At 36.7% G+C, this 14300-nt stretch overlaps 1 protein-coding gene across 3 annotated transcripts in view; it reads right to left on the minus strand.

Annotated features, from left to right (window-relative positions):
• Positions 1-248: 248 nt before the first annotated feature.
• Positions 249-14300, minus strand: part of TFDP2 (transcription factor Dp-2) — a 48467-nt gene continuing 34415 nt past the window's right edge. For all 3 annotated transcript variants that reach the window (XM_026040001.1, XM_026040002.1, XM_026040003.1), the window contains 4 exons: positions 12984-13135; positions 8990-9156; positions 4226-4331; positions 249-3336 (listed from right to left, as the gene is read on the minus strand). In XM_026040001.1, the coding sequence (XP_025895786.1) occupies positions 3153-3336; positions 4226-4331; positions 8990-9156; positions 12984-13135 (609 nt within the window). In that variant the 3' untranslated portion in view covers positions 249-3152. The remainder of the gene's footprint in view (positions 3337-4225; positions 4332-8989; positions 9157-12983; positions 13136-14300) is intronic.

Consider the following 14300-nt stretch of genomic DNA (forward strand, 5'->3'; position numbering starts at 1 on the left):
ACAGAAGGTAAAATCTAGTATTGGTTGCTAGTTGTTTCATTTGAATGAATATTAAGGGTATTGCACAAGAGAATAGAGGACAGTGACAGCTGACTAGAAAATGGGAGAACTCGTGTTGTTAATGATCCTATTTACTCTGGAAAATATTTCCTGTGCAGGAAGAGCCTGCACAGCGAAGCAACTGAAAATGACTACTGCTGTTAAGTTAATGGGAGCTGTGTGATTGCTTAATATTCTTGTAACTCATAATTCCTCAGAGCAATTCAGAGGCAACATTTAAGGTTCTACTTTTTTTGTGTGTGTGTCAGCTAATGAGCAAGAATGGTTGAAAGCCTTGCTCAAAATCATATACGCAGTCACTATGGCTGGATAAGGACCAGAATTCTTCTAATTCGTAGACTTTAGTGCAACCACAAGACCACAGTGCTCTAATAGAACTTCATTCTCAACTGCAATTTGGCACAAAGAATCCCAAAGGGAGAATATTTCTTTGATGCCTTTTCTAAGTGTTCGAACTTGTTCTGTCCTTTGTATTTAACTCGTTCAGAAAAAAAAATTGGAAATCATAATTCAGCCATCTCCATAAATGTTATGAGCTCCTAGATTTCAAACAAGCAAACAAAACCCTAGTAATAATAATGAAACTGTAGTGTTTCATAGCTTTAGGTTTGCCAGCAAGCAAGTAGCTGTGCAGTCTGCTGCTCTGAGGGAAATGGGTTCCAGTGGGAGCAAGATCTCACACATATTCCCCCTCAAAAGCAGGACAATGAAGCCAAGAAAATGTTGTACAACTCTGGGCATTTTTTTCCCCCAGCTTCTTGTAATTTGAAGTGCTCTTCTTTTATTGTTTAGATTAGTGGGGTTTTTTTTAATGCAAATTTTGAACTTAAAATGTAAGGAAGGTGTAAAGAAGTCAGGTATGTCCCCTAGTGTATGGGGCCTCAGAGAATAGTACATTATTTAGAAAATATTCTGTTCTTAAGCTTGCAGTAGAATGTCCTGTATGTAGTGATATCTTTGCTCTGCCATCTCTGCTGACAGAGTATTACTATTTTTTGGAAAACTATTAAGAATAAAAAAATCATTCATAAAAGTGGTAATCCCATAACAGTATCTGTGGAATAGCTCCTCCTCCTCTTGCTACAAAAGTGAGCCACTTCAATCAAATGCACTGAATCCTTCTGTGATAATATTTTTTGTACTTGTAAAGCTTTATTTCTTTATATAGAGGTAGTGTGACAGATTTGGTTGAAGTGAGGTTGCTGTACATGCCTTGGTCAGCTGTTGTCAATGAGGTGTGTGCATAGAACAGTCTTAACAGTCTTGCTGAGGGGATGAGTAACATGATAAGCAAACAGGACTTTTTCTCTGAGCATTTGTACATAATTTGGGTAACCTTGTTAGCTCTATTTACTCAAATGAGAGCTATGCCTAATTAATGGCACCAGCCTATCTGTGCATCAAATTTAGGAGTTTAAACTCTCTGTTTTAAGTTTCTACCTAGATGTTTTAATTTTTAATGTGAGGCTGCAGGTGTGCTTGAATGCTCCTTGCAGTATCTTTCTAGCTTAAGCCTCAGTTTTTCTTGCTAGTTTGGACACAGTGCTTTTGGGTCATGTTGGCTTGAATACAGATTTGGCTGGAACAGATGACACAGACAGGCTGTGTTAGAACAACGGCCACAAGAATCAAGTGATCTGGCTTGCCACCATGTTCAAGTAAGGTATCAAAAGTTGCCTAATCTGTAACCAAATAACAGCCAAAGTCATTGTGTTCTGAAGCTAATACCTTGGTACTTAGAGATAGTTCACTATTTACATGTAGTATAAAAACTAAAAAGGAATAACTTATTTTTAACTGGATTCATGTAACTAAAAAGTTAACTTCAAGACCTATCAAAATACTGAATGTTTTAACACCATCAGAAGAGAACCAGTTGTACTGTATTTTGCTTTGCCATTCAAGATTTTTTTTTCAAGTCTTTGAGATCAGATTTGATTTTAAATGTAGCATACAGAGCCTCCTGTTAGAAGCCTAATTTCAAATTGGATTCACTTGTATAATGTCAGCCATAAGTATTTTAAGAAGTTGCTTGCTATTAATATTTTCCAAAGGTGCATCAAGGTGCATGCAACAAAAGTTAACTATCAACATGTTAAATTAGTCTATTACTAAATTCCTAATGCAACTATGCATTGTTGATCTTTTTTGTTAAGTCTTAACCTGTGACTTTAAAAGTTTCAATTGCCTGCCCTAAATTTTAAAATCCTGCCCTGAAAACATGTTATGCAAATTCTTAATATAGAGGCCTTTTTACAAATATACATGTTGTAAAATCAAATGGTTACAAAATAAGAACAATTACACTGGATACACTATAATCTATAAATACATTTTTTTCATTTTTTTTTACCCTTGGAAAAAAGCTGGTGTAGAGAATATATTTCTGACTGCTTAATAATGGCAAAGAGTAATCACGTATTATAAATAAATTAGACCTGCAGTAGAAACGAACATACAAATCTTTCAAAAGAGACATACTAATATTATTTTAGAGCATCTAAAATGGATTTAATCTATTTCAAGATTCATTTAATCACTTGCGATTTATATTACTTTAAGAATCTTCTATACAGGAAATTGAACAGAAAAAAGCAAACATTCTAACAGCCCCGCTCCCTATAATAATTTTCATACAAGATATTTTTAAATAGCTATTTAGCACGTGAATGTGCACACACTTTTTTTTCTGTTTTTTTTTTGTTTTGTTTTTAAGGTAGTGCAGCCAAAAGACAATGTGAGAATCCGCATTTGTTGACTGACCCTGTTTTCTGTCTGGTTATGGTAAGGGGAAATAGAGACTTAAGACATAATGTCCCAAAATGGAAAAAGTTAACTTGATGTTTGCTTCTCTACATCTCCTGGGACTTTGTTCTTTTCTGTGGTTGTAGTTGATAAAAAATACTTCGCTCTGTGTCTGCGTATCGCTCTGTGTTCAACTGCAAAAAGTTTTCAATTTCACCTTTGGATGCGTTTGTTCTGAATCTTCGCTGAACACAGTGCAAACAAAAGCAAGAAACTTAAATCCAAAACAGGAGCTCTCATTAAGAACAAATATGAGAATTATTTCTATACTCAGTTTTCTATTGTCCTTATTCTGGAGAAGAAGAATCTTCATCTTCATCCTCTTCATCTTCATCATTGAAAGAGCATGGTGTTTCTCCCCGTGATTCTGAGTAGCGAGATGCAGCACTGCTGGACTGCTGACTGCTAGGGGCAAGGAGCTGCCCAGTTGCTAAGGCCACTTCAGCATCCAAACACAACCCTGGATTCTCACTAGCAAAACAACAGAAATGTTGACATTTAGAGGATTTCTCAGGAAGGTTTAAACTTTCTTTTTCGCCTTGGTTATTCTCTTAAGAAATGCTACCAACAAGGAAACATCCCAAAGCTGTGCATAAAATACAGCTAATAGTTTAAAAAAAAAAAAAAAAAAAAAAAGCTGAAAATACAGGAAAATAGCAGGGAAAAGATGACTGGGAGGCTGTTTTGTGTGTTTGGTGTATATATTTAAATTTAGAGTAGTTCTGGCTATACACAGAAATTTATGCAAAATGAAGCAATTAAAAGCCATAAAGAATACCTTGATCCAGAATAATTCCTCCCTTGTTCTTTTTTAAAGGTAGAGACCCCCAATGAAAATGCGTGTGTGCGTGTGTGTGCGCGCGCGCGTGTGTGCAGGCAGGCAGTGTCGTTTTTTTTTTTTTTTTCCTTTTGGTTTGTTTGGGTTTGTTTTTAATTATGACTTGACTGTGGACAGAACTTACATGAGATGTCAAGCAATAGTGCACTGAGTCACAAAATATTAATTTATATTCTTCATAAGTATTATCAGGCTTTCTTCCACATATAATTACCTCTTTGTAGTCTATGCCCAGACAGACATTTACAGTTAAGCGGAAAACTGTGTTAATAATGGCTTGGAAGTGATTCTCCTTTGAAAATGAGATACAAAGCAGTATGTTGAAAAATTCAAACGTGCTGGTTTGGCCTTTTATACTTAATTACTTTATGAAGGAAGACTACAACAGATTCTTTCACAATCAAAAATGAACTGCAGTAGGAAAGATTTCACTTTTTACTTGTAAATAGTATGAAGCAGTGAGGTCTTGAAGGTTCCACAAGCATGTAGCAATAGCCTCAAATAAAAATAGACTTTAGTTACCTTGATTTAGAAACAGAGGTGCCTCCTGCTATGTCTATATGTGAAGTTGCTTGTGTTGAACTGGAAAATAATCCTTGGTTCATCCAAGAAAATCCTGTAGACATATCTAGAAAAAAGCATATTTGCATGTTATTACGGTTACACATGTTAAAACTTGCATGCTCTTTATTTTAGGGAAGAAAGAGTACCGGTAGCTGCTTTTTATGCTGTAAATGACAATCAAGGAGATGTTTTTCTTTCTTTTTTTGAATATCTGTTCCTCAGGGTTTATGGATGACAGACACCTGTCTCAATTGTGCAGTCACAGCGTAGCTAGGATGAGTCTGAGTGAGAAGGATAAATAAATGTATATGTGGCCTTTGCGTCTAGAATTGTGGCTATTCTTATGAAATGTTATTTATAGGAAGTTGTCTGAAGTGAATTTGCACTGCAGGTGAGGCCAGGAGCAGCCTTATGCAGCCACAGGTATCTGACACTGAGGCTTGGAGTCCTTCCTGGAGACTTTCTACTACAACAGCGCCAAAGGCTGCACTGGGCGAAGGTTCCACTGCTGGCTGCAGCTGGCGACAGGGTTTCCTGTGCTGCAGTGACAGGGTGGGGTGTGTGCTGGTGGCTGAAGGCAGTTTCACCGTGGCGGTCTTGCAGCTCCTGTAACAGGGAGGACTAATCCTCTTTTGGCACACAGTACGTAGAAATGGCTACCAGCTGGGGCTCAAACGGACCATGTAAAAGACTTGGTCCGAAGGGTATAAAAGAGATGTTTTTGTATAGTATATGTGGCCTCTCTAGAAACAGAAAATGTTAGAAATAAAATAGCAGATAAGAATTAGCTTTTGAATGAAGATGGAAGACAGAAGGCTATTCTGGAATTTGTACAGGTTGATAAAAACACCTTATCTTAAAAAAGGTGGGTGGGCAAAACAACAGAAAAAAAACCTGTAAGTGGAATTATAAACAAGCCAAATAACTGTTTTGCAATTTTCTTGTCAGAAATGTTAATGATTGGAAACGATTAACAGTTAGTACTTGTTAGGGAATTTTAAATATTTGAAAAAAAGAACCCTAGAAGAACTATAATGGTCTTAAGTAACCAACCCACTCATCTCTGTCAGAGGGCTTTTCACATATTTACTGAAGGAATTCAGGATTATTTCAAGACCCTCAAAGCTCCTTTCATCAAAGCAGAAATTGGTATGTAGGCCCAAATTCAGCTGAGCAAGGGACTAGGCTCTCAAGGGGACAATTGACTCATGATGGGGTGCCATCGACTACCTCCTGTGCCAGGAAGAATTTGCGCACGTGTGTGTGCATATATGTGTGTGTGTATATATATATATACACACACATTACATAAATATATACATACATTGTATATATTTAGTAGATGTAACTTTGGTGTGGTAGGTTATCCAACCAAGGCTGATACTTTGTGGGACAGTACAGGAACTGGTAACCAAGCAGCTCCAGGGTGAGCTATGAGGAGCAAAGAGATGAAAATATTTTGAGTATGGACACAGTTGGTTGCCTTTCATTAAGACCGTCCGAAATGCTGTTTTGGATTTATAGAGAACATGTTTCGACAGGTTCCTCCTGTGTTTGCACACTGTTCTGAACCATTCGGAATGACAGCCTTGTATTTAGGTTAATAAAGATGATTAGAGATGTATTGATGAAATCCCAGTGTTGCTGCCTGGCCTTCAGAAAGGGTGTACCTGTGCACACATGCTTTGCATCCCAGAAAAATAAGTCACTTAGAGTTAGCTTGAGTTTAAGAGATGGGCTAATGCTTAGCTTTTCTTTTTGAAAAGCAGGATGGAGAAAAGTATGAATTTTATTTATGAAGTGGAAGGAAAGTTTGTGGATACCTATCAATGCCTTGTACTTTGATGGCTAGTAATTGTAAATTCAGTTTACTAATCGGTCTCTGAGAAGCCAAGGAAAAGAGGGAGTTTGTAAAAGATTGGAATTTAAGAAGCTATTCCCTGTTTAGAAGGGACTGTCAAAATAGAAGTCTACCACAGGGCCAGTATGTTAGATACAATTCTAAAAAAGGTTCATGCACAACTAAATGAGTGCTGGATGAACAGAAACAGGGCAGTCTCACTCCCTCCTTTCTACTTGTATTGTGCCGACTTGATCTTTGGAATAGCTAATTTGCAGGCTAACTTGTTATAAACTACCCAAACTGAACTACTGCCAAATAAAAATCCTGCAGCTATTTATCATCAGATTTTTAAAATTTTTATGCAGATGAAACAGCTCATGAAGTGGTCAGATAAAAGTAATGATGTTAAAGGTAAGAGAATGGGCAGGAATGTGTGTAATTAGGATTGGGACCTGAAGATGCCAAATTGAACTGGTGTTACTATAGCCTTAAACTACATGGCTCTTCTCACATTAAGAATCTGGTAAGTACTGTTACTGTAGCATGTTTTGTTTCATGTCTCTCACTTTTGCTTAGCTGAAGCAAGACTTCAGTGTTAATTTTTACTGTAAATTATGCTGTATGCTCTACACTTGCTCCCCATAAACCTCTGTTGCACAGTTAAAGCAAATTGTTCCACATATATTAGCGTCATTAAGGTGCCTCAGTTTATGCTGATTTCATGGGAATCAGACACCTGAGCATCACATTGGAGAAGCATATCAATGCTGTTCCTAACATTATTTATCTAAATAAAGTGGTTTGATAAAATATACATTAAAATCCCTTCTGGGTAGAATGTCATGTAATAAATCTAATAAGACTATATTAATAAAAGAATAGTAAGACAGGAAATGACTTAAAAGCATTCTCTGCCAGTGGTAAGTTTAGCAATGAATTCAAGTAATTTACCTACTTAGACACACACGTTAGAATAGGGATGCTTTACACAGCAGTTAAGGTCACAGTCAGCTAGGGTGGGAAAGCTCTCATCTTTACTGTCTGTAATAGATTTAACCAGTGAATAAATGAGAGACAAAGATTTGCTTTCTGTGTAGTTAATTGAAGCCTCCTGAGTTTAAGTGCTATCCTGAAAGCTACAGAAACAAGCCATGAGGTATGGAAGCAGTGATTAGTAGTGCAGTTCACTACTTTTGCAAGAAACAAAGCTTCAACACTGCCAAGATCAAAATGGGACATAATACTTAACTGAGGACATGTAATCAAGCATTTTCGAGTATTATGCAAAATACTTCAATCCTCAGTTACTGCCATATGTAGGCTTTGTTGTGCAATTCAGGTGCTCAGCTGAAAATCTGTGCTGTATAATTGTTACAAGCAACAGATAAAAGAAACCTTTCAGCTATGTGCACGTACTATAGTAACATTTTCAGACTGTATTTTCAGATTGAAACTGAGTATATTCATATATACTCATATATTCATATAAGAGTATATTACTGCCTCAAAACATGTTGAATGAAAAGGCAAATTGATCCATTTCTGGGGATTAGAATTCTACATAGGTTTCTGGATGCTGATCTGCTACTAGGGGAATTGCCCTAATCACAGCATTCTATAAGAATGTTTAATCTTGGAAACTGTTTTTTTCATTTAGTTTCTTTGAAAGAGAGTACTGCTTGTTCCCCACTTCCCTAGGAACTGGTGTGACACAGCTTATTAAAACAAACTCGTGAACTGCTTCTTACTAGATTAGATATGAAGAGTTTTGTTTAATTACAGAGTATTTTCTGTTAGTTTAAAGGGACTCTATTCTTTGAATTTATTCCAGCATTAAAATTAAATAGAAAATTTTATTTTGATTTTCAGTATAATAGGGCAATTAAGTTATCCTAAAAGTACAGCACAACCAACAGAAGTGGTTCTGCTCCTGTGCCTTCACTCCACTGATGGTAAATCGTGCCGTAAGTAGTTTTCAGTTGGGTACACTTGCCAGAAACAAAGGAAAATGATAAAACTCTTTACTTGGCACCAGTGCAGCCATATACAGGCTTCATGTGGAATTTCAAAATTGATTGAAATGAAAAGACAAAATCTTGTTTTTAAAACTTAAAAGATAAAGAGACCAGGAAAATACAAACAGGTTCTGAATAAAGGAAATGATTAAATATTTAAGCAGCTCTACTCTAATGAGGCAATACTGAAATATACTTAGGTTTGAGTCTATTAAAGTGTGACTTTAGAGCAGTTAGTTCAAATGGTGCAACTAGGGCAGATAAAAATCTCTGCATGTATCGCCTACCCTGGAACTCTGGATCCTCCTGCCAAATTTACAGATGCTCAGCTCTCCAACAGCACCTGATGTTCATGTTTCCTATTTGGATATGCCTGTGTCACAGCGCAGCAGAACGTACAACCTGAGTATTGTGAGGGGCTGTTCGTGCAGCTGCACTTTCATCGGCGTTTGGGCACGATGCTCGTGCAGCTGTGCCACGTGTGCACTTTACTCAACAGCTCAAGCTGCTCTTTTTTCCTGTCCTTTCTTGAAACAAAGAGGTTAAGAGCTCTCTACTTCCAGTTTGTTCACACAATCAAAGTTATTCAAAAAATAATACCTGAGGAAAAATAGTTTTTTACTTAAATAAGTACTTTATCATGTAGCTCTTATAGAAGCTTGTTATTAAATGATTTTTAAGTTTAGATGAAAGCTGTGATAAGCCTTCCAAAACTATCTGCAAAACAACTGTTCTATGTACAGGCTTTCATTAAACTTCTTCAAGTACCATCTGCCTATGAAGGTAAGCATCATTAAATTTGTTTCCAGTAGTTAATGTTACGAATTTCCTCAGGAACAATATTTAAAGTGTCGGCCAACTTACCTGTGATGTAGCCTTCTAAAGCTTTTGGCACCAGCGATTTTGCAGTTCTTAGGTCCTCAGCAGAACATTTGCCTGCCTCAAGCCCAAAGGACATTCCCATTCTCTTCAGCACCTCACTGTCATCGTGAATCTCAAAAGTGTTATCAAAATTGAAGAGGTATTCAAATCTGTGTTTAAAAAGTAAAAAGGAGTTGGTTTTGAAAAGAAGCAGAGTTGTGATTTTTTTTTTTTTTTTTTTTTTTGTTTGTTTGTTTTTAGGCAGCAAGGTAGGTGTCTGGATTCTACAGTATCTGGTATGGGGTCTTAAAAAGTAAAAGTTGAGCATTTTTTTTTTTCCTAGCACATTTCCAGGGTTTAAAGTAGTACTTTCTCAATTAAATCAACTTTTCCATTTCAGGAAAATAGTCTAAACTTTTCTCCCTCATTAAACAGATTCAAAGGGGAAGAAAGAAGTCTTACTAAAACATTAACCTTCACTTGTACCAAATCCCATCTAAAGGTCATCTGCAGCCCTGTCACCAAAATAAGTGTTTTGTTTTTGCTTCTTTTACATTTCACTTTTTGTTCTAATCTGCAACACTCCTCCTGTGAACTGACCTATTTACCTTGGTATAACTTTGCTTTTTGAACACTCTTTTTTTTTTTTCCCCCCCAAATACGCAAACAGCTTATAAAGATCTGTGGTCAAGGCCCAGGATGTTCAAACCCTAGCATTTCTGTTGTGAGGCTTTCAAAATGTTTTTCACTGCACGTAGCAGTGGAAATGGTAATAAAAACTTGAGGGTACTTCAGCATCAGATGGTGCATCTAGACTAAATCGTCTTATTGCTGCCTTATTTCCCAATTCCTCCTTCTGCTGACAGATCCCTAGCTGTAGAAAAGTAATCCTGTCTTTAAAGATAACTTACTGGTGGGGCTTCCATAGCTTCCTCAAGCTACTGTGTCACATGAGAGTATTATTATTTCTTTTTAGTACCAATTTTGACACCTGCTCCAACTAAATTTGGCAAAGTTACATATGGTTGTATGTCTGTGCACAAAATGTGCATCTACTATGCACTAGGCATAGCAGGTACTACCTCTAGTACATGCTTTGTACTAGGTATAGCTGCCAGTTACAGGCATGCTTTGTTTTGCAGCTGAACTGTGATACTTGTATAACCTACACTGTTCATATAATCGATAGTTAATTAGGTTTAACCACATCAAAAGGGAAGTGTCATTATCACAGAATCTTTATGGTCGGAAAGGACCTTCAAGATTATGGAGTCCAACTGTAAACCCTTCAACACCCTACCTGGTGCTGCTAAGTTATCTCTAACGGTGTAGAGCTGTCACCAAGTACTATTAAGGTGGTATAAGAACATGAGAAACTTATGCTAATATCTCCTCAATATAGTTTTTAGCAACCTGCAACCTCTGACCTCGGAGGTCTCTATACTTCCATCTTTGTCCTTTAAAGCTATTTAAGGAGAGTCTTTAAGTGAGTTTACACGACCACCTTTTGAACCTCTGTAATTCTGGGGGTGTAATATTTAATGCTATGATTTGCATAGTTAAACTATCATAAAAAAGAACTTACATTCTTTTTCTATGAAATCTGCCACCTGATGTCTCCTACTTTTATATAACAAGTTTGAATAGCTGCTCTCTGTGCAGATACTGAGAGCACTACTATTGCATGAACCTCCATGAATCCACTGTCCTCTCTGTCTGGACCAGAGAGTCGGTCTGTTCCTTCTATGGAAGCCTTTTCATAGGTGAGACATTATTGCTGCCTTCTGGGTCTGTTTCCTAGTTCTGCCATACCTTTTTGCTAGTCAGCACCACATATCATATATGTAAATACACAGTATAATATATATGTAAAGTATAATATAGATAGCATGTATCTCCTTATAAGCTCCCTGTTTTTGTACTGAAAGCTTTAAGAAGTGCTTCATCTGCTTAAATTATGTTATTGCTTGCTACTTGCATTTTTTTTTCCTATTTGGATACATCTTACCTTATGGAAAGTTGTTGGCCTTCATTTGATGTCCTGCTCTGTGGTTTTTTTTTTTTTAAATTCAGAGTCCCCCTGATGCATATGTTTTTACCTTTTACATTTATGTTTTCTCCTTTCTTATCTTACCAACTTTAAAACCAGTATTCTCACTTCTCTCTTTTCGACCCAACTTCTGACTTCTATCCTTTTTGTCTGAAGTTTGTCTATTATTGTTTATACCAGTGTCAGCAATGTTGCCCTCAATGTGCTGTCTGGCATGTGTCTGCCTTTGCAAATACTAAGTAAAAGTTGTCCAATAAACTCTTCATTGCATATTCCAGAAATGTAATTCTGTTTTGGCTAGACTTAGGTAAGCCTTCCTAGGTATAATATTTTCCCAAGCAGTGATTTTCGCTGGGTGATTTTCTGTAGACAGGATTTTGACTGACTAATGCTGGGATGTACTGGGCCAACTGTTTGCTACTCGTGCTTCACCAGTACAGAGCAACCAAAAGTTTTACACATACAGAGTAACCAATAGTTAAAAGTTGTTTGGGAGAAGAAAAGGAAAACAACCGAGTCTGCCAGCAGTGGTGTGGGGCAGAACACAAGAGTTTGGCAAATTTTCCAAGAAATGGGAGCACTAGAATTCTCCGAGCTGGGTTAACAACTTTGACGACTGCCTCATTCAGCAAATCAATATGATAGTTGTTTAAATATTAGCAGTTTCTGGCACTGCTCATGTGCACGCTGCTGATGCCACTGATCAGTTGCACAAACACAGTGCAAATCAAAAATTTAAATTATTTCAGTGTGTATATTTTTAGTAGTAGTGCTTTCTTATAGTTTGTGACTGTAGATACATGTGCTGTATCTCTCCACATGGCCAAAGTTTTAGCTGCATCACTGATGCATTCAAAACTTCAGTATGACATTGTTTATCTTCTTGTTGACCTAAGACCATAGACCTATAGACCAGCATTTTAAACATGCACAGTGAGACTGATGTAACATATCTACAGAATAAGAGTATAGTTAAGTTAAATGAGTACTGCTATTTTAATTCCTAACTTGTTGAGTTTGAATGGTCGTGGGATTATTCCAAAAGCTCTGTCAGAATATACTGGCTTCAGTTATGTGTATTCTGCAACAATTTTGCTTCTACTGGGTAGTGCTTTTTGCATATTGGTGTTTAGGTAATTAAGGATTGTCTGTCTATTTTTGCTGTATCTGAATTTATTTTTTAGTAGAGGATTTGTATAGTACAGAAGGAAAGCTGTAGTTTGTAATATCTGAAATGAAGTTATTTTTCAGCTAATAAACTGTTCAGAAACTGCTAACACAAGTTAACATCATAATACCCCATACTTCTAGTCCTCCTTTCGCAGGATAGAGCACATAAGCACCCAGAAATACCTAAGTGGAGGAAAGATTTTCAGATCGACAGAAAAAAAGTAAACTATAGCAACAACCTGTACACTTACACTGGAAATGTTTCAAACTTCTGCATCAATTCCCTTTTTTCTTCAGAGACAGGTATAAAATGTTTGCTATTGAAAGATGTCAACCATTTCTGTCAAAATTGCTACTATTACTTCTATAAAGTTAATTTTATGTTATACCATGTATTTATGACTAAATAGACTTATGCTATTACAGAAGTAAGAATTCAGAAGCAGCAGTGTGTGACTTTATGAAAAGCTATATAGTGTGTATATAAATGACTTTGTACTATTTGTTGCCTTCAGTGTAGTGAAGGTTCCTTGAAATGTTATACTGAAATGCCTTCTACAGGAGTAAAAGGCAATCTGTCTTGACTAGGCATTATATAGTTGTATTTGTGTATAAAAACATACTTCAGTTTTTAAATATATAAAAAAATTGGAAGAAGTGACAGTAAGGGCCCAAAAAAAATAAAGAAAAACTTAAAATGCACAATTAATTTTAGTAAACTAATGAATTTGCTTTTTCAAATTAATATTCCAAAGGTTGATTCCACAACACACTCACTTATCACTTGATATGCTGCAGTCTATAACAGTTCTTTTGCTAGTGTTGACTATTAAGAAAGGCAGCTGTATTGTCGAGTTCAAAGCTGGAGGGCCTTGATTTTGCTGTTCATTTTGCTGATTTCTTTGTACCAAGTTTTTGAATGCTATTTGCTGTAAGAAAGAAAGAAAAGGCATTCACTGACATTAAAATGGAGACATCAACATTTCCAGGAATTGGGAATAGCTCTTGCTTGATCAAAAGTAGGTCCCCTTTGCACTGTAGGTGAAGCTGGCCTGCAGCAAAACAAGTTCACCTGTATTTTCATGCATACCCTAATGCCTACCACCCCCCTGCCACCCCGCCATCCCTAGGGAAGAAACAAGAATGCTGCAATAGAGTTTGGCAGGGAATGCTACCCTGCTCCTTTTCAAAAGGGTGTCAGACATCTTCTTTCTTAGTTTATATGCCTAATTAACTCAGACTAGGAGCTAGTTACACTTAAAAGTTAATAGGAATTAAGGCATTCCTGATCCACACTCTCTTCCCCATCCATTCCCCCTTTTCTCTCATTTAACTAGGTAGTTTTGAAATTCTCCCCTTTAAAATTTAAACAGGTGCCATTTATGACACCTCCTCTATTGGTCCATATATCTGTGTATGTACATATGAAAACATTTTATTTTAGGATTGGGCGAGTCTGTGTGCTGGCCTACAATGAGATATTATTTATTCCATTCAAGGGAATAGACAAATCATTTGACAGCGAACATAAGAATATAATGACAGTTGTGAACAGTGCAAATTGGTCATTTTCACATCAGGTACTTGAGGGCCTGACTTCACACAAAATTTTGACTGCATTTAAATTACTGAAAATGCACAAGTGAGGTGTATCTGAAATATATTTCTGCAACTTAAGCTAAAATTCAGATGATAGTCTTAAAGATTTTCTAGGTGCATATCAGAATGTGAGAGAGATGGATTTGCTCTCATTCATTCTTAGGAGCCAGAAATGTCTGTCCTACCAAAACTGCTTAGTATATGTTTAACAAAATTAAGCTCTAGAATTCTTGGCTTAGAACAGCAGAGAATTTCTAACAGGAACTAGTCAGCGAAGTGCACTAGAGCACTTTGCAGTGTTCCTGTGCTCACAGTAGATCCTGCCTACTATGTGGGTAATGATACAGCCTCTGAGAAAAGGGGTTCTATTCAATACAATGAGCTGTTTTACAGCATCTAAAAATAAACCAAGAAGTGAAATGCAGTTAAGATGTCCCCATGCCAGCTGCCAGAAAGGTCACCTCTAAAACATTTTCTCTCCAGTATATCATAATT

Source organism: Nothoprocta perdicaria, unplaced genomic scaffold (genome assembly GCF_003342845.1).
Source record: "Nothoprocta perdicaria isolate Ctin4 unplaced genomic scaffold, notPer1 scaffold_25, whole genome shotgun sequence".
In the NCBI taxonomy this organism is placed as follows: Eukaryota; Metazoa; Chordata; class Aves; order Tinamiformes; family Tinamidae; genus Nothoprocta; species Nothoprocta perdicaria.